The 21,717-nt window shown below is 36.8% G+C and overlaps 2 protein-coding genes across 9 annotated transcripts in view; one reads left to right on the forward strand and one right to left on the reverse strand.

Annotated features, from left to right (window-relative positions):
• LOC126752874 (protein eyes shut) overlaps window positions 1–21,717 on the reverse strand; it is a 151,499-nt gene that overhangs the window by 27,765 nt on the left and 102,017 nt on the right. For all 4 annotated transcript variants that reach the window (XM_050463880.1, XM_050463878.1, XM_050463879.1 and 1 more), the window contains exons 4-6: window positions 20,647–20,799; window positions 18,128–20,442; window positions 6,321–6,673 (exon numbers count right to left, since the gene is read on the reverse strand). In XM_050463880.1, coding sequence (XP_050319837.1) covers window positions 6,321–6,673; window positions 18,128–20,442; window positions 20,647–20,799 — 2,821 coding nt within the window. The remainder of the gene's footprint in view (window positions 1–6,320; window positions 6,674–18,127; window positions 20,443–20,646; window positions 20,800–21,717) is intronic.
• The window catches only part of LOC126752878 (uncharacterized), a 158,913-nt gene that overhangs the window by 24,495 nt on the left and 112,701 nt on the right, over window positions 1–21,717 (forward strand). For all 5 annotated transcript variants that reach the window (XR_007666049.1, XM_050463888.1, XM_050463890.1 and 2 more), the window contains one exon: window positions 21,057–21,090. The gene's annotated coding sequence lies outside the window, so the exon portion shown is untranslated. The remainder of the gene's footprint in view (window positions 1–21,056; window positions 21,091–21,717) is intronic.

Genomic DNA, 21,717 nt, shown 5'->3' on the forward strand with positions numbered 1-21,717 from the left:
TGTTTCGGGCTTTCGTTTGTTCAATGGCTTGGAAAAGCGGGGGGCGGCGCTGCCAAAAACTTTTTATTGATGAATTTCAGCTTGACCATTGACAATTCGTTTGCTAAGTTTGGCTCTGGGAATTTCATAAGTTTTCTTTCAATCCATTAGTTTGCATTGAAATTTCGCATTAAGAAAATTAGTTTTGAAAGTCAAATGAAGCGTAAAAATATTGTGTTTTTCGTTTTTGGATTGATGTTTGGCATGTTTGAAGGTATTCCTATTATTAGAGGCAGTCAAATAAAAAATTTTATTTATGCAATTTTTTTTAACTTAGTGATGTAGTTATACATATATTTAAGTGAAAGTTTTGGTTATCTACCAGGTAGGTTTCGCAGATATTTCGTCAATAGTGTATATATATTTCCTCAGGAGACTTTAGGTTGTTTTTAAAATATTATTTTCAAGTTGTGATCAAATAAGATTAATCATTGTTTTTGAATATTGGATACGAGATTTGAGATGGCCAGCTAATGTCCGCAAATTTTTTCACACTGTGTCTTTAAAGAGTCGTTAAAATTGTGACACCTAGCTTTTTTATACCCTGAACCGGTTATATAAAGCCTGTCTAACAATTTGTAACAGGCAGCAAGAAACGTTGGAGATTTTATAAACTATATATCTGAAGAATCGGCGTGGTGAGTTGAGTCGACTTAGTCAGTTTCGTCAGTTTCTTCGTCTATGGTTTTTGAGATATCGCTGTGAAAATCTGCACATATTCGTTTCTCCCCAAGAAGTTGCTCATTTGTCAGAACCGCCGATATCGGATCACTATAGCATATAGCTGCCATACAAACTGAAGGTTTCAAATCAAGTCCAGATATGGAAAACTTTTTTATTTTACAAGATATCTTCACGAAATTTGGCATAGTTTTTCTATATTTAAGTCAGAAACATCGACCGATATCGGATAAAAAAGTTTCTTACATCTTCATTATTATCCAAGGCAAGTGTAAATCAAGAAATATAGCTGTCAAACAAATCAAGTTCTTGTATGGAAAAATTTTTGTGAAGATATCTTCACGAAATTCGACATACATACATTGTTATCCAAGATAGCATTATAATCTCAGAAGAAATTGAACCGTTATAACCACTATGGCATATATTTTACAAGATATCTTCACGAAATTTGGCATAGATGTTTTCCTATATATATAAGCTCCGAAGGAATTGTTCAAATCGCACCACCATAACTTATATCTGTCATACAAACTGACCGATCAAAATGATGTTCTTGTATAAAAAAGTTTCTTACTTGATGAGATATCTTCAAGAAATTTGGTGTTGATTATTATCCAAGGCAAGTGTACAATCTTTGAAGAAATTGTTCAGATCGGATCACTATAGCATATAGCTGCCATACAAACTGACCGATCAAAATCAAGTTCTTGTATGGAAAAATTCTTTATTTGTGAAGATATCTTCACGAAATTCGACATAGACTATTACTCAAGATAGCGTTATAATCTCAGAAGAAATTGTACCGTTATAACCACTATGGCATATAGTTTCCCTGTAAATTGAATGATGAAAATCAAGATACAGATCTTTTAATACAACTTTACGCTATAAAAGAAGCACATGTTGGAGGATATTATAGCTGCGGTGACGCCTGAGTTAACATTTTTTCTTGTTTCTATGATATGATATCTTAATAATTTATGGTGGGACATGTGGTCTAAAAGTAGGCAGGCATACTATTATTTGAGGTTGCTGGATTTTTCCCAATATTTGATTTTTCACCATAAAAGCAATTATGTTTATGCTATATACATATACATACATATGTATGTATATTCTTCTTTGTATGTAAACTATATATTACAAACATACACAAATACTACACTTGACCCAGCACTTGAGCTTGAATGAGCATTTAATAACTCAAAAACACATATTTTATAGGAAGCATATTTGTACGCCACTTCACTAACATATGTATTACATATATGTATGTATTCCAAAACACAGTTATAAATGTGTGTGAGTGTGCGCGTTTTTTATGATTTTATTGATTCAACCGCACATCAGGCCACCACTTTCACTTTGGCCCACCAGCCAAGCGCTGTTCAAGTGCAATAAGCCAACTTACATGGTTTGTTGGCCATGACCAAAAAGGACCCTAGCAAAGGCGCCGCAAATGATCAGCTGAGTGAGTGAGCACCGTAATATCGGAAATTAGGCGAAAATGGGCGAGTCAAGAGCCTGCAAGTGCGCATAAGTGCGTAAAAAGTGTAGCATACGAAAGTGTGTGTGTGTATGTATTAGTGGCAGTAGTTTACGTATTTATTTGCCTATTTACGAGCTATAAATTGCCGAGTGCTTTGGTAATGCGTATTTCGTGCTAAACTCGTTGACCGTCGTTTCATGTGGAGCGAAAATGCACATTTTGCCACGTGCTGACGAATTTGCGTAAAAGGCCATAAGCATTCAATGAACCAAAAGCGAAGATGGCACGTATTTTTAGCTATATAAACGCATATGTATATGCTCTTGTGGGATATTTGATATGAGAGTGTAGATATATTTGAAATAAGTTAATTTAAATTGAAGATAGAAAAAAAATAAAAATTTAAGTAATAATACGAAAAACAAAAATATTAAAAATAAAATTTGAATGAAATAGAAAATATTTTTTTTCAATTAAAGCAAGGAAAAACGCCAATTCACAAATACAAAAGAATGCATAACAAAACCTGCTATTAAAAGTTCATTTTGTACGGCAGCTATATGCTACAGTGACTCGATTTGAATAGTTTCTTCAGAAATCGCGCTGTACACTTAGACAATAATACACACAGAGTTTCTTGCGGATACCTCTTTAAATTAAAGAGCTCTCCATACAAGAATTTGATTCCTATCGTTGATTTTGTATGACAGCTATATGCTATAGTTATCCGATCTGAACAATTTCTTCGGATATTACACCATTGCTTAAAATAATTATGCATGCCGAATTTCTTGAAGATAACTCTTCAAATAAAAGAGTGCTCTATACAATTGCTTAATCCTGATCGTTCAGTTTACATGGCAGCCATATGCTATAGTGATCCAATCTGAACAATTTCATCGGAGATTTCACCGTTGCTTTAGAGAATAATCTGTGCCGAATTTCTTGAAGATATCTCTTTAAATAAAAGTGCTCTCCATACAAGAACTTGATTCCTATCATTCATTTTGTATGGCAGCTATATGTTATAGTGATCCGATCTAAACAATTTCTTCGGAGATTGTCGCTTAGTCTTAGAAAATAACTCGTATCGAATTACGTGAAGATATCTTCTGAAATAAAGAAGATTTCCATACAAGAACTAGGTTTTGATTGGTCAGTTTGTGTGGCAGCTATACGTTATATTTCCTTGATATTGGTGTTTCCAACAAATTAGTAGATTTATGAGGAGGAAAAGGAATGAGCAAAATTTCAAAAACTGAGGGGGCGATTTCTTTTCTGGACTAGAATACCCCCGTAAGAGAAATGTCCATAATTTGTATCTTAAACCTTAATTGGTTGTTTGGTTGAAAATGCGCTGCAGTTTAAGCCTTATTCAGCAATTCTCTGTAATAATTCTATTCCATAAAACTTTATTTTGCATAAAATATAAGAAAACGATTTAATAGTTGCCTACTTTTCGGCGCACTGTCATATAACATAACAGTCAAGTCAAAGTATTGTAAAAGTCTCATAAAATGTTAGATGTTCTCACATTCGATTTTTCTGCCTTCTTTACTATTAGTCAATCTAATGACATCGAATGGGTTTAATATATTATTGCTAGCTCAAATAGCAAACACACACACAGTCGAACTTATAATGGCAAACACAAGCGCAAGTAAATATCACTTGCAGCCGTGCATATGTGTGTATGGGAGATAATAACCGTTTGAAGTGCATTACTTGAGTACACTATTTGAACATTTTGGCTCAAGGCGCACTTGACCATTTTGCCCCACTAATGCCAGCACTCAGGCTCAACGATAATAATGCCAGACGGCAGTTTAAGAGCATTCGACTCGGGGCGATATGAGCAAGCATACAAACGCACACATAAATACGAACACATATATAGCAGTGTGGACATAAATGCCAGCTCGTCATATATGTATATGCATATAACACACACATATATATTTATGTGTATGTGTATGTGCACTTTTATTACGGCGCATATACTTTATGGCTTGCCAAATCCTTAGTGGATAATGCACTCTTCAAGCTTGTAAAAAAGGAGTACGCATGACACAAACCACATTTTTATTGCTCGCCGGGGACTATTTAACGAATATCGAAAATAGAGAAATAAGTAGGTAAGCGAATGGAACTAATAAAACTAACACGGGTAAACACTTATTTAGTCAAAGGAAATTCGTAAGGCAAAAAGCAGAACGCACATAGAATGAGGGAAGATGCGGGGAAAGCAAGAAAATAAATATCCCCACCGGCAAACCTAGAATATGTTGTAGTAAGTGCAGCCCCTTCCACACTTCCCTTCACACCGTTAGATATAACGGTATGTAAATACATAGATGCGCGTTGCGCCAACGGAAGCGGAAGGGCATTCTCATTCATGAAATTACCGCTTTTAGCCTTAATGAGCTTTCACGCCGAAATGATGTCCTTCGGCGGTGTTTCCTATCAACCCCTCAATGCTTTCACTCTGAGCGCTCCCTTCAATCGTTCGCTCACAGCGCAGCGTGGCATGGAGTGGGGTGACTTCCTCAAGAGTCATTATTGTGTGCACGCAATTACGATAATTATAGCGCGATAACAATTGTCCTGGCGCTCGTCCTCGTTGCTTAGGTGGCTTTGGCTCGCGTCTTTGCCTTGACGTTTGCCTTTACCTCGGCTACCATTGTAGTTATTGTTATGATTGTTGGTGTTGTTGTTGTATGTGTACGACCACCAAGTATTTGCATTGATTTGCCTGCCGAATGGTGCTGCCATCGGTTACTCAATCGGCTTGACTGCCTGAGTATGCACGAAATATATGTACATGTATGCATGTGGGAATGTGTGTGTGTGTGGTTATTGTTGGTTTAAGTGCTATTACGCTAGTGGGTTTACATTGTTTGCTGACAGTGGCTAAGTAGTCGAATTACTCAAAGGTGAGTGCGAAGTTTGGCTGCTCTGTTTCTTCTATGATAAGAAAATGTCTCACGAAGAAGAAGCTTCAATTTAGAGAATTTAAATGGAAAGGCTCGAGAAGTGGGGTATAAAGGCAAAAAGCATTACAGTTAATATCAAGGTACAGAGATTTTGGGTACTCCTTTTAAAATCGAAAATATAATAAGAAACTTTAGCAAAACGCCAAAATAGGGGGAAAATGGCACTGGAGTTCCAAAATAATATTAAATATTAATAATTTTTTTATCTAAGATTTTTACGCCTCAAAATATGCAAATATTATTATTATCATTATATGAAAATGCCGCCTAAAAGTATGCAAATAATTTTAGAACTTTAAATTACCGATCTTTTTACTCGATCAGGCCACACTAGCAAATTTTCGTTGTCTCTTTGTGATTATGAAATCTCAATTATGTAAAAAATGATCGCCGCCTAAAAATATGCAAATATTTTCGAAACTTTGATTTACTGTTTCGTTTTTCTCGATCTGGCCACAGCAGAAATTATTTGTTGGTTCTACAATAGGAAAAAATTTGATTTCCGCCAAAAAACATGCAAATAATTTTTAAAACTTTGAATTGTTGATCTTTTTTACTCGATCTGGCCACACTAGTAAATTTTTCTCTTTACCTTTTGTGAGTATGATATGTTATGTGAAAAAAGGTGATCGCTCCCTAAAAATATGCAAAATTAAATTTTTCATTGGTTCTATTATAGGTAAAAACTGGTTTATGCCTAAAAATATGCTAATATTTTTTAAGCCTTTGAATTGCAGATGGTCTGTGCGTGATTTGGCGACACTTGCAAATTTTCGTTGTCTCTTTGTGTTTGTGACATCTCTATTCTATGAATAAAAAAATAATCGACGCCTAAAGATATACAAATAATTTTTAGAACTTTGAATTGTTGATTGGTTTTGACGATCTGGCCACGCCAAAAATATTTTCGTTGGATCTTTGTAATTATGACTACGTTACATTATGTGTATATATAACATAATGCCATTTCAGCAGAAGAGCGCCTTAATATATGCTACATTTTTTACTTCAAAATTGTAATCAGAAAGTTTGTATATTATACTTTTACCATATAGAAGTATAAATACATACATTACTACAAAAATATGTTGCAAATATGCTTCATCAGTACTTACTCTGCTCTAATTGTTATCTCATTGCCCGTATTCACCGGTGTCTCCAGCTCGCTGAGCAGCATTGTTTGTAAACCGCAAGAGAATTGGAATTGCAATAGGCCCTTCTGCAGGAACAGCGCCATATAGTGACCGCCCTTGGTGCCCTGAGCAGCGGCCAGCATTATCAGACCGTTTGTGGCACGTGTGCGCACCTTCAGTTGTACATGCATCGGCAGCACCGAATCCAATGACTCATGGTGTGGTATGTCCTTGTGGATGCGGTGCGACACATATGAATCGCCGGAGAAGGCGGCATTCTTGATGATGATGGGTAACTCGCACAGTGCACCTTGGCGGTCAAAGCGGCAAACGCACTGCAATTGTTAAGAAAATAATAGAAAAATATTATAATTTTTTTCATAATATTTAAAAAAGTATTAGTGAAGAGATTTTGGGTGTTCGTTAGTATAATTATTCTTTTTTTTGAGATTTTTTCATTCCTCTCCGCACAAAGTTTTGTGCTCATAACAACAAAATTAAACTTTTTTGATTTTGTAACTTTTTTTGTTGAACTTTTTTGTTTTTGTATTTTTTTTTTTTTGTTTCTGTAAAAGTCTTTTTTTTCTAAAAAGCTGCCTGTTAAAACTGTGGTTGTGTTGCTAAAATACACATTTTACACTTGCGCTTGGGTCCAATCGTCGAAGTTCCGCAGAAAAGTCCAAACTATTAAAGCAGTAAATTCCATTGTGCAATTTTGCAACATTACTGTTAACTTGTGTATACCACACATATTTATATATACCTATGTGTGTGTTTAAAGGTTTATTTGTTTGCCAACATATTTGTCTGTGGTTTGCCAAACTGTCGCTAAACTTTCTCTTGCTCTGCCACTACTAGCCCTGCCACTTCAGTGACTGCTTGCCACAAATTACAACAAATAAACAATGAAAAATTCTTTAATGACATAATAATTTGAGGTACGATCGTGTGTGTGTGAGTGGCGCTGCACACACACACTTTAACAACATAATACAGCAACACATACGCTCGTGCTTTTATTTGAGTTTCTTTATGGCAAGGCGACGTTTTTTATTACTGTGCGCTTAAGTGAGGAGGGTATAGTTTTAAGTAGTCGCTATACTACTGTACACTAGTTTGGTAGTTTGCTTGAATGTATGCTGTTGCATATATGTATGCATAATTTGATGCCAAAAGTTTTTATACTTTTTCAGTCGACAGTGCGTATACGTAACATATGAGATATTCATATGTGGGGATGAGTTGTATATAGACGCATAAATGATTTATATAGTAAATAAAAACATATAAATACACATATACATACGTATATAACTTGTTACACACATTCGCATATAGTATGTGTATATATAATATAAATTTATGTATTAGTAAACATATGCTTTTAGCTCCCTTCCTACCAAAGTCAAGTGTTTTAAAGCTTTGAATCTCATTTTTATGTACTACATATGTATAGCATATGTGTTTGCATGTTTATGGTAATTTAATACCAAGTTGGCTGCTTTAAATATTTTAAAAACATTTTTTGTGCCAAATTTAAAAAATGATTAAGTAGATCTTGTCGTTAATACAAGAATCCTATACTTCAATGTGAAAGTTGCTGATATACATTGTGTGGTCTCTTTGTACATGCTTGGTCATGCGAATTTCAATTTCATTTTTATGGAGAGCATTATAACTGCCGATGAGATATGGGCTTATGAGTTTGACATCCAAAGAAGTTAATAATCATCGAAATGGAGCGAAAAAATGAGCTGAAATCAAAGCGATGCTCTCTGTTTTTTTCGATATTCGTGCTTTGGTGAATCATGAATTTGTTCCGGAGGGACAGATGGTCAATTAGGAGCTCCACTTGGCCATATTGAGGCGTTTTTGTGAGAGACTTGTGTCTCGAAATTTTGGAAGAATAATTCATGAATTTTACACGATGATAATACACCATCGGATCGAGCCACGATTCTAACCGAGCCAAAAACACAATAAATCCGTGTGACTTTTTCTTGTTCCCTTAACTGAAATTGTTGCTTCATTGAACCCGTTTTCAGTCGATCGAAGAGATTAAACAAAATTCGCTGAAGAAGCTAAAGGCCATCTGGAAAAATCGTTTGCATAAGTGTGTTACATCTGGTGGGGATATTGATGAATAATTAAAGTTTTTGCGTTTTATTTACAATTTCTTATAAATTATTTATCATAATGTACATCAAGTGAGCATACATATGGTACCCCCTGACGTAGGAGTAACACAGAATTTGTAGGCTCAGTATGAAATATGAATCGATTTCAGTAGCATTATTGATGATAAGCTAAGTTATAGCACTTTTAATAAAATAATAATTATTATTAAATATGTCACCAGCTCAGCTTAATACCTAATAAAGTGGAAATTATTCAAATTTTTGTATTCACACTTCAATACAATACATTTTTGATTTGTTTTTTCATATTTTTACTGATAACATTGACCTAAAGTCTGTCGGCAACATTATCAAATATTTGTTTTTTAACGAAATTTTTCGCTTATGTTATTTTTGTAGAAAAATTTATTTTAACAATTTTTTTTAAGTGTGGCAACCTTGTTGCAATTTAAATACTTGTGTTTGAGCTTTAGAAACGATTTAAAATTGTTATGCACCCCATTTGAAAAAAAATCGGGGCTTGCAATTTTTGTTTTCAAACATTTGCCTAAAGTCAGCTGGCAACTCCGTAAAATATTATTCTTGTAACCAAGATGTTTCATTTACTATTGAAATTGACTTAAGCATTTTAATCATTTAAAGATTTTAATTAGAATTTTTGCAAGATGTGGCAACCTTGTAGCATTTTAAACACTTGTATTTGAGTGTTAGAAACGATTAGAATTTTTGTGTGCCGACTTCAATTTAATTTTTTTTTTAACTTTTTTCCCAATTTTGTTTTTAAATATTTGCCTAAAGTCGGGTGGCAACTCTGTAAAATATTATAATATTTTTATGACGAAGTTTGCTTTTTACAAATTTTTGTGAAATGCTAATGCCTTTCACAGACCTAGAAATTTGAATGCATTTTTTTTAAAGCGTGGCAACCTCAAAGCAATTGAAACACTTACGAATTGTTGGAATAGCTTGTGAGAATTAATTAGAGTTTTTTTAATATTCAAAATTGTTAAAAATATTTTCTTTTTAAATAAAATATAAAATTATTAATAAAAAAAAATTTTAAAAATTTAATCCTTTTGAAAACGTTTAAAATTTTATTTTATTAAAACAAATATTTTTAAAAATTTAATCCGTTTTGAAATTATATTTTATAAAAAAACATTTAATTTTTTTTTAAATTATTAAAAGGATTAAATTTTTAAAAGTTTTTTTTTTATTAAATTATTAAAAATATTTTTTTTTTTTAATTTAATCCTTTTAAAATTTTATTTTTTTAAAAAAATATATTTTTAAAAATTTAATCCGTTTTAAAACTTTAATTTATTAAAAGAATATTTCAAAATTTTTTTTTTAAATTATTAAAAGGATTAAATTTCTAAAAGTTTTTTTTTATTAAATTTTTAAAAACATTTTTTTTAATATTTTTTAATTTTAAAAATATTTTTTTTCCTCACTTTGCATTATCAGTGAGTATTGCCAATAAATTATAGCAGTTTTCGTGCAACTCTCACCCACAGTGCATACCGCATATTTATTACAACAACAAACCTCATGGAAGTAGCTGATTTCTGCACTTGCCTGCCGATGTGTTTGTTTACCGTTGCTGCTGGCTGTTGTGTGTGTCGTAAGCATTAGTGTTAGTAAACAGTTAGAAATCGCCAGGGTACGTACGTTTTTAGTTAAGTGAAAACACACACAAACACGCAAACATGCGTTGACACATAACTATTCAACACATACGCTGGAGACACACGTTTGTGCAACTTGGCTTTATGCGCTGTGTTGCAAGCCACTTACTTACGGGCTGCTGTTTTATGCAACAAACTTTTTGTGGTTCAAATTAAAGTTGACTTAAAAGTGCGCTGCGGCAAAAGAACTTACTTAATGCCACAAGATAATGGAATTACACACACAAGCGCGTTGCTACCTGGCACACAGGTGCATGCAAATATGAGTGTGTGCGCACAAAGCGCTTGACGTGGTGGTGGCAAGTGCACTTCGGCACAGGCCTACAGGGAGACAGATACAACAGCGGGTACGACAACAACAACAATAATAAAACAAAAGCTAACACTAATGTCGCTGCAGCTTTGGAAAGTTGTTGTTGCCACGTTGTTTGTCAGCCTTATGCCGCAAGGTCACCTTTGCGCACCGACACACACACACATATATGCGTGTGTTGGCGTATATTGTACCTGTGACATTAAGCGACTGCACAAATATGCGAGCGCTGCTTGCCACAATTCGGTTGTGGGCTCAGCAGGCGTCAACTACTTTGCGAAAGTGACAACATTGTCGACAACTTGCTTGACTCTGTGTTCGCTGAAGTCGCAGCTACAACTTTTGCTTTAAACAAATATGAGAAAAAAAAAAATAAAAAATGCAAAAAAAAAGAAACTAATTAAAAAAATAAAAGAAAAAACTAAAAAAAAAATAAAAAAAATTATAACAAATATCAAAAAAAAAAATTAAAAAATGTTTGAAGAAGGCCATTTAATATGGTTGCAATAAAGCTGTGGCATACTCAATCGCAAACCGCTGCGCGTGTTGCGTTGCGTCGGGCCTCTGGTCCAGCCTCTCTGTCATGCTGATAGTTTAATTACTTATGAAAAATAAAGTGGCAAGCCAGCGGAGTTCATGTCAGTGGGCAGGTCGTAGGCGAAAACTTTGACACAAATGGTCGCAGTGTTCGTGAGCTCGCTCGCACTCGCCACTCAATTCAGACGGTGCTAAAAGGTTAATGCATGCACACACCGAGCCATGCACCTTTGTATGCGCTTGTATGTGTGGCCTTATGGTGTATAAAAGCTGCCTTTGCATATGCAAACTAGCGGCGCTTCACATACTACCACATGCGTAAAAGTTCCTAAAGTGTCATGTGCAGCGGCAGTCAGGTGGCAGGTAGCTGTCAGCTTATCAAGCGCTCACACACAAAAATTAAAGTATGTGTGTGTGTAGTGTATGTTTTTTCACTTGTAAGCTTTCGCCTAGCAGATAAATACTGTGAAAATTAAATTCGTGTGCTTACTATTGCCTGCACTGTGTTTGAGCCTTAAAGTATGCTTCTGTAAATATTAAAGTGCATACAAAGCCTACAGTTTTATGCTTTGGATTTTACTTTTAAAGCAATTGCGGTGCAATTCTTATGTAAAAAAAGTTTAATTTTTCGCTTCTTGACTACTAACAACTATTTTCCACAAATTTATAATGTTTTTTAATCATCTTCACGATGTCCGCCTTTCTGTCTGTATATATTCAGACTAGAGCTTCAGTTTGTAGATATAGCTTTGAAAATTTGCAAACGCACTTTTTTCTCCAAAAAGCTGCTCATTTGTCAAAATTGCCGATATCGGACTACTATAGCATATAACTGGCATACAAATTGACCAATCAAAATTAAGTGCTTGTATGAAAAACGCTTTTAGTTGGTGAGATATCATGACGAAAGTTCACATATATCATTTTCCAAAACAATGATATAATCTCTGAAAAAATTGTTCAAATTGGCTTTCTACAATATATAGCTGCCATACAAACTGATCAATCCAAATCAAGTCTTTGTATGGAAAATTTTTGTATTTGACAAAATTTGGTCACAAAATTTCGCATGGGTTATACATTTAGTCAAGGCTATAATCTCCAAAGAAATTGTTCAGATCGGCCTACTATAGCATATAGCTGTCATACAAACTTGACGATCGAAATTAAGTAAGTAAAAATTTTTTTATTTTGACAAGATATTGTTACAAAATTTGGCACGACTTTTTTTCCAAGACCACAATATAATCTCCGAAGAAACTGTTCAGATCGGTTCATTATAGCATATAGCTGCCATATAACCTGCTCGTTAAAACAAAAAAGAAACTTAAATATCTTGTGATACCCTTTTAAGCTATAATAAATACACCTGTGAAGGGTATGATAACTTCGGTGCAGCCGTTTTTTCTTGTTCTTTATAATTTAAATATTTTTTTACTTTACTTTAATATCTTGAACAGCTCATTTGTCGCATGTATGAGTTTGAGTATGCGCATATATGAATAACTTTAAGGCCACTTAAGAGGTAAATTTCTTTAGAAAGTAATCCTGTAATGTTATATTTCTGCTCACTTTCCAGTATTTTTATTAATAGCTGGAATGATTGTGCAAACGTTATGCTGCCCGCACTTGGGTCTTACTGCCACTAACGAGTTGAGCCAACTCATTTTTCTTTTGAGTTGAACTACAAGTTGATAAACAATGTTTTTCGCCGAATCACAAACGAAGAACTTTCATGGCTTTCTACAGCGAAAACACGCAAGTTATAACGGGACAGGTGGCTAGAGAGCATCACTGCGATTACAAAATTATTCGGAAATTACAGGGAGTGAGTCACTATGATAAATAGTGTTTCATGCCTGGTGTGCTACTTCAATCCAGAATTCGAGTTTCTTGCGCAATCTCATGCTAATTCGTAGCTTTGACTTTTTGTTTTAATCTAAATGATTTTCCTGCTTGCGAAACATAGCATTCAATCGTTAAATATAATTTGTACCAATCACTTGACTGCAGCGCCAACTATCGTGTATAATTTTCTACTAAAATGTTTCTCCTAACATTTGTCTCTACCATAGAACAGACTGTAGGAACATGATCGGAATACTAACTGAACGAACGAACGAGAAGACTGCAGGAAATGTCTAGAGTATGGCACCAGGGAAACAATGGAGCATCTTTTGTGCATTTGTCCCGCATTGACAAACTCCTCATGGACCTAGTAACTGAATTTCATCTGGTATCGCAAAGGACCAAGGTCTATGCGTGGCTTATTGGCCCATCAGATTAACACAATCGTTGTCTCTACTCTCAATATGCAGAAAATGGGTTGGTTGTCGCTAGAGCCTAGTTTCATAATAAGGGCGCTTTTTTCTACTACTGGTTATCGGTATCAATCGGTAAGCAAAGGCGATTCCATAAAAGAAGTCCAGTCGAAGTCGGCGTAAAAAAAAATACATATTTTCCATTTAAGGCATAAGGTACTAGGATATAAATGGAAGTGGTGACCGCTTACTTTTACTTATATAAGAGATATTTCAACTGTTACTTAAATATATATATATATATTATAATATGGATCGAAATTGCTTCCAATAATCAATAATGAAATGCGTGTTTTTTTTCTGTGCTAAAAATCCATTTATGTTATGAGTAATTGATATTTTAACTTGATGGATAAACGTCAAGATTGAATTGTCGAGTTGAGAAAATATGAAAACATTATTTGTAAGATTTTAAAATTTGTCGTGATATTAAATGCAATTTCTTTTGTCAAAGCAGGTTCCTTAAGTTTCTTTTGAAACCAGAAAATAGCGAATCTTTCAAGGTTTCATCATAGTTTCATCATGTGGGTTTGAAACTGCGCTAACATTTTGCAAAAGGTGGTGGTAAACTTTGCTAACAAATACATTAGAAAGTCGATTTGAATCTTGCTGCCATATTACATGGCAAAGTTTTTGTTGTTAGAGCTTATTAAATAATATCATGAAAGATACTGCCAAACAAATATATAAAAATGATATTCACTTGATATTACACTTCGCGACTGTCTGTCGTGATGAGAAAGTTTCTTTTATGTAAAATGCCAATTTCTTTCATAAAAGTGGGTTCCTTATATTCCTTTTGAAACTAGAAAACACCGGGTCAGCCAAGGTTTAAACACATTTGCTTCATATGGGTTTGAAACTAAGCTAACACTCCGCAGATGGTGGAAAATCTTGCTAGAGAATAGACGTGAACATCGACTTGAAACCTACTGCCACATTCCAGCGCAAAGTAATGGCTGCTCGAGTTTATTAAAAATAATATATTAATTAAATTCTTTAAATCTTAACGATAAACTGGCATTTCATATTCCCGTAAATGTATGTGTATATGTGCATACTTAATAATATAAGCAAACAGCTTTTTGTAAACCTGCAGAACTCAGCCAAAGGGAATACATATGCTCGTGCGAATTGCGTAATTAAACGGAAATTTTTAAGCACATACTACTTTTTATAATATAATGAGGGTGAAGAGAGCTGAAAAATGCTCCGTGAATTCACAATAATTTCATGCAACAAAAGAAGCGACTTTAATTGGCCAGCGCTGCTTCATTGGCTTTGTGTTGTTGCTATTGTTGTTGCTGTTGCTTTAAAATAAAAGTTTGTTTTGTGTTGTTGTTGTTGTGGAGTTTTGTTGTTTAAGTTTTGCCGTTAATTGCGTTAAATACGCCCTCATTTATTAAATGTCAGTGTTGTTGTGGTATTTGCGGTGTAAACAACCGTTAAATGCAAATCAGCTCATCAAAGGTAGTTTGCGGACGTATACCGTTACAGTGGCACGTGTATTTGCGCTGCAGTTGCATATAGTGTTAAGTTTACCGTTAAGTTCTAAAGTAAAATTGCGCATATTAATTGGCAACGCCACCAGTTTGGATTGCTTGTGAATTGAAGCAGAAAATTTGAAATTATCAAAGGCCACGTTGTGGTGGTTTAAAGCCAATTGAGTTTCAATAAATGGCGAACATTTTGATTTAAATCCTTTTTTTGTAAAAACAGTAACAAACAAGTGGTTCTGGATTGATTTTTACATTTATATCTGTATGTGGCTGAGAAGTGCCATATGCCTTTTGTAATCTTAATTGTAATAATTATAATAATTTTAATATTTTGTTTTTAATTTTGAATATAATATATAGTTTTCCTAAATTCATCATTTGTATACGCATATACATATTTAATTTTTGTAACATTAGGCGCAAGTTCACATTTGAACGATCGTCCGACACGGCGTATACGCAACCCTCTACCTAATTATGACTTGTGCGATGCATACATCGTAATAATTTCGAATTGTGCTAAAAATAAGAGAAATAATTAATTTCAGCAACAGCGAAACCTTAATACCCTACACAGCTGTATTCCTTATACTATAAGGGGTATAAAAAAATAAATAAATTTTTTTAATCAGTCAGCTATAAGCTGTAGCAGGCCCGATCTACGCAATAACGGCGGAGTTTATAGCGCTGCCTTGGAAAATAACCTGTACGAAATTTGTTATACATATCATGTCAAATAAAAAAGTTTTCCCCACAACGACTTGATTTTGGTTGGTCAATTTGTATGGTAGCCATATGCTATAGTAGGCCGATCTGAACAATTTCTTCGAATATTATAGCACTGAGTAGGCTTATAACCCATGCCAAATTTCGTGACTATACCTTGTCAAATAAAAAAGTTTTTCATACAGAGACATAATTTTCACGTTCAGTTTGTATGGCAGCTCCATGCTACAATGGTCCAATCTGAACAATATCTTCGGAACTTATAACGTTGCCGTTTGTAGGAACACGTACCAAATTTTGTAAAGATATCTTGTCGACAAGAAAAATTATTCATGCAAGCACTTGACTTTGATCTAATAGTTTGAACCCTTTGGAGAGATTTTCAATAAAGTTACTATTTATAAAATCCTTTTTTACCACATTTCTATATAAAAATAAAATAATTATATTTTCTTCGAATAATGCATTTTTGAAATATTTACATTGACAAATCTTATCCAGTAAATGATGATGATGAACCGAAGCCAATATGACTATTTCCTGTGGTCACAATTTTGTTTACATGCTGAAGCGCAAAATATTGAGTTGCACTCTCGGCTAGAATATCAATTTTGTGCATAATATATGATAATTTAATTAATGTTGTATTCAATGACATACCTACAAAACAACAAACAATTAAAAAAACCAACAACAGCTTTATATTAATTTATTTGCAAATTAATTATGAGTGAGATTTAAATGTATTGCTAACAGTGAGGTGACCATAATTGATTGAATTACTGTCACTGAAGACTTTATTGACTCATAACAAAAGAATTAATTTCAATTGACAAGGATTTTACAAATGCACTGACGAGGCCTTTCACTAAACGCACGTATACGTGTTACTAATGACGACGTTTTCTATCAACAAATTGCTGTGGAGAACTATATTTGGCATAATATTCAATTTATATTAAATTAATTAGTAACGGTATGAAATTCTATACAGCACCTAATTAAAGCGAAAAAGAATGGATGTGAAGTGATAATCATCATACTTTTTAGAGGAGGCTGAAGGTTGGGAGACTTAACGTCACCTCAACCGCTCTTTTGTTATATGTAACACTGATGTTGATACAACTTCTCAATCTAATTTCATTCAGTTATCATAGATCGATATAAAATCAACTAAAATCCCCTTATTAGGTTTAAGTGGGCTTATATAAAATATATGCCGACTATGTATCACAGTTGGCATATACACATTTTATATATAACATCATGTTTACCTATAATTACTATATACTATAGGTATATTATATGCTGACAAGTTTATATCTGAAAGACCGAAGTTTTCGTGGACAACTTAGGACCAGTTTAAAACCACACCATAAAATGGTGATAAAAAGAAGAAAGAACGATAATTTCGCTTGCACCAAAGCTCTCATATTCTTTAGAAAGATTATAAAAACTTTGATCGGCTAACTTGCTTGGCAGCTAAAGGCTATAGCGACTCGATCTGAACAATTTCTTCAGGTATTGTGTCATTACCTTAAGAAATAACTCACTCGTGAAAATATCTCCACCAATGAAAAAGCTGTCAATACAAGCACTTGAATCCGATCCTTCATTTTGTATGCCAGCTATATGTTATAGTAACCCTAATAGAGATCTCATTCCGACAGCTAATAACTGATCCGTTGTAATACCTAAAACTTCTATTAAAACTGATCATAATGGACGAAGAGCTTTGTGCTGATCACAAAATTATTGAGGCGGTAATGTCAGTTTAGGCTATGTCTCCTGAATCGCCGAATATATAATTGTAGTGATTTTTTAATGTCAGTCTTGCAAAGGCTGGACAATGGAGTGCCTGGATAGCTCCACCTGACCTTCTTTCATAAAAATTCTACAATTAGTGTCCGTTTACTATTGGAAAATGTTCAGTTGGAATCCCTATGACTGCGGCAAGATGCACTGCGCAGTGATAGAACGCAAAAGGACAACGGGGATCCAACTCGTTTCCATTCCGATATGAAGAATGTTACTGAAGTAGCTTAATGCTATAGATATTTTTCCAAGTTGTTGAAAGAAAGATTTAATACAATTAAAAATTCATACTCGCAGAGACTTTCTTAGAGGTGTCTCAGAATCTACTTTTCAAAAAAAAATCTTTCCTACAACTACTTTACAACTACCACAACTATCCGGTACAAGAGAAAAGACGTGTCAGAGGTGTCTAAGAACCTACTTTTCGGAGTATCAAGGGTTGATGGTTGATGATAAATGCTAATGCGTTTACCTTGGATTTGATTTTGTTCCAAGCGAAGTGGGCTCAATTTAAATAGTATTTACAAACGTGAGCATCAAAGCTTCAATACAAACCCACCTACAAGCATTAAGCATATGTAATAAGCCGCGCGGCAGCTTCATACCTTTTCCCATATGCGCTAATCCCTTAACCTTCAAAGTAATAACCTGACGCAGTTGCCGTCTGTAATGGCGTTCATCACTTCGGCAGACCGTTAATGTGCTTTAGGCTATTAACTACACAGACGCATATGCTTTTTCCAGTTACTTACCCGTGAACCCTCCGACGTCGTGACACAAGTGCCGCCATTATAGCAGCCCATTTTTATGCAATCCACTTCGGTGGTATTATCAACGCCACCGGCGCCACCAACAGGCGTCGCGCCGCCGCGTGCTATGCCCGTTTCAACGCCCGTGGCCACCGTATTGGCGCTCTCCACTTCCTCGCTGCTGGCCACTGTTGTGGTGACGGGTTTGCTGCTTGGCGGCGCATAGGTGCTGTAGATTGGCACGGTGGTAGTTGGCGCCGGTGGTGAGGTGGTGTATGCCGATGCGGGTGTGCCGGGAGCAGGCGCCAGTTCCGTCGGTGGTGGATATGTGACCACCACGGTTGGTGTTGCCGTTGACGGTGGTAATGGTGGTGGCGGCAGCGTTGTTACTGGCAATGGCGCGGCGGGTATTGATGGTTCTGTTGGCGGTATGGTTGGTTGTGGTGGCGGTGGTTGTGTAGTCTCCGCAGATTCTGACTCGGGCGCAAGAGTTGTTGGTAACGGCACCGACACTGTCGGCGTTGCAGCAGGGCGTGGCGTTGTGGTGTGGCTAACCAAATCGTCGGTATATAATGGTTGTGTTGTAGTAACCTCGGCAGTCGTTGGCAATGGCGCTGACACAGTGGTTGGCGCACCTTCATAATGATGTCGATGTGTGGTGTGGTAATGCGTATGCTCGGTGGTATGCGTCGTCAAGTGCGGATAGATGTGCGTCTGTGTGGTTTGTGGCGGTTGTGTATATTCCTCAACGCTGGTTGGTGGCGCATGTGTGCTGTGGTGATGGTGGTGATGGTGATGATGATGATGGTGCGCGTCTGGTCGTTCCGCGGGCACACCGGTTGTCGGCGTCACAGTTGATGGCGCAATTTCGCCGCCGGGTTGGGGTTGCAAAGTGCTGCCAATACGCACAATGGTGGATGTCAACGATGGCGGTGTTGAGGGATATGTTGTTGGTCGGCCGGTTGTTATCATACTCAAGTCTTTGCTGGTAAAGTCTTTGTAACGTGTGGTGACTGCAACTTCGGGGTATTCGGTAAAGAATGGCGCGACCGTGGTGGTTATACGATGTGGCGAAGTCACATCCTGGTCCGGATACTCAGGGTACTCGGTGGGAATGTGTTTGCCAGGTAGGTCTGGTAATATATGCACTGTGCTGCTGGGGAAGAATATCGAAGGCGTTGGCCGCAAAGAGGTGGGTCTTGCAGTAGAGTAGTCAATGGAAAATGTGGTCTCGATGGTGGTAACATAGTGCTTGAATGGTGGACGTGTGGAATAAGTGATGGCTGGACCTTCATCCGATTCCGCGCTTTTCGAAACTGCAGATGAGCCAGGCGTGTAGTCTGAGCCTGCGGCACTTATTGTAGTTTTGGCCGTCGTGGGCACACCTTCCTCAGCGCTACTAGCATCCACATGCGAGGGCGTCGTATACTCGTCGGATGTACCGCCTTCTACCGACGCACTACCTTCGGACGAGTAGGACGACTCAACGCTACTACCCGACTCAGCTGTATACGAACGTGATGCCTCCGTGGTATGCGGCTTTTCCTCCGATGAAATGGATGTGGCGCTGCCTGCTGTAGTGGCCGTCTCAGGTGGTGGTTTGGCTTTTTCTGCGCCAACACCCGCACCAGCCTCTTCCTCGGTCTCTTCGGTCTCTGCGGAGGTGGACACTGATACTGCACCACCTGGCGCTGCTGTTGTTGTTGTCACCACCGGTGCTGCGGACACATGCGGTGTCATTTCCGCTGTCATTGTCGTCGTTACGGGTGCAGCAGCCGTCGGTGTAATTGGTCGTATTATTGTTGTCGGTGGCAGTGTTGATATGCTCACCGTATAATTGCAATCTAACGAATCTTCGCCAATCATTAGACACTCGCAGAGCATGCCCGTCAACAGCGGTGGACATGAGCATGAAAACGTGTCAACACCGTCAATACAAACGCCACCGTTCATGCAACGCGGTCCCAATTGGCACTCATCATATTGATACTCGCACTTTTCGCCATGATAGTCGGGCACACAATAGCAGGTCGGTATGCCCTCCTCCATCAGGCAGAGCGCATTGTTCTGACACGGATTGTCCGCACAAATGAGTATTTCCTCCTCGCAATTGTTCCCCGTATAGCCCATCGGACAGGCGCACACATACGACGCCAGTTTATCCACGCACACACCGCCATTCTGACACGGCGCCGATTCGCACTCGTTGATTTCTTCCTGACAGATGCGTCCATGCCAGCCGGCAGTACATTCGCAAGAGAACTCCAGGCCAGGTCCTTCAATACATTCGCCGCCATTCTGGCAACGCGCGCCGGTGCCTGCAATGTGACAGAAATTGTGTGTGTGAGTATGGTGAATGAGTGACAATGTTGATTGAATGTGAAGCGGACATTAGTTGGTGTATATTCATTGAAAGTAAAAAGCGCGTGTGTGTGTGTGCATGAATTTTGGTTTGATAATAAAATTGAATTTTATATTTTTTGACATGCACGTGCGCTCGATTTGGCCTCGCTCGTACTTACCCGTCTCGCAAACAGCCACATCGATTTCACAATTGATGCCCAAGTAGCCCGGCTGACAGGTGCAGGTGTAGCCATTGTTCCGGTCACGACAATGTCCACCATTTTGACACGGATTGGACATGCATTCATCGACGTTTTCCTCGCAATTGATTCCTGTTGTACACGAAAACAGAAAGGAAGAAAAGTTGTCGTGAGTTGAGTGAGCAAAATTCAATTAACGGAGTGGAAAATTGTTTTCGTTCAGGTTGATCAACGACTCTACTTCGTGTTCTCTTATTTTTTGAAATAAGGCAGCAATATTTGGCAATAAATTGTAATTAGTTATATAAAGTGAATACTTGGCATATTAAGTGTTGAAAGATATCTGTTTTCACATAAAATTATGTATTTTCTTTCTTCTTTACTTGCAGAGTTCGCTTGGGAAACTTAGGCGTTTAAATTGAGGTGAGTTACACACATATGGCTCGGAAAGCCCAATTAAATTACTCTAGTGGATTCGTATTGAACTACCAGCGCTGCAGTTTTTCAGTAATTTTTAGTCATATACATATACCTGAGCCTCTGACTTCTTCAGTTCAGGCATGGTTTAACCCAGCGAAGGCCAGGAGACTAGTTAAAGTGCGTTTTATACCGAAAGTCCGAAAGAGCTCTCACGTTGGTGCCAAGAATTTCAGGCCCATCAGCCTACACTTCTTTCCTTTCAAAACGGTGGAGAGACTTATGGATCTGTTTTTAGGAGCAGAATGCTAAGGGTTAAACTGTTAAGGGTCCAGAACGCCTTCATCAAAGGCTGGTCGGTCAACCCTGCTTTGCATGATGTAGTGTGAAGGCTGGAGGAAGCACTTATGACATTATGTACAAGGAATTTACTGTAGGCATCTTTGTCGATATTAAGGGGACCTTCAACAGTGTACCGCCAGAGGTGGTATAAAACTCTCGACAAATGTTTGCGGTTGAATTGCACCTTAAATACCTCACATATAGTCTTCTTTGCAACAGAATGGTCTTATCGGAGTTTGGTAGTGCAAAGGCATCCCGAAAGGTTAACAGGCGCTGCGCAGGGCGTGATGC

The sequence above is a fragment of the Bactrocera neohumeralis genome, chromosome 3 (genome assembly GCF_024586455.1).
Source record: "Bactrocera neohumeralis isolate Rockhampton chromosome 3, APGP_CSIRO_Bneo_wtdbg2-racon-allhic-juicebox.fasta_v2, whole genome shotgun sequence".
Lineage (NCBI taxonomy): Eukaryota > Metazoa > Arthropoda > Insecta > Diptera > Tephritidae > Bactrocera > Bactrocera neohumeralis.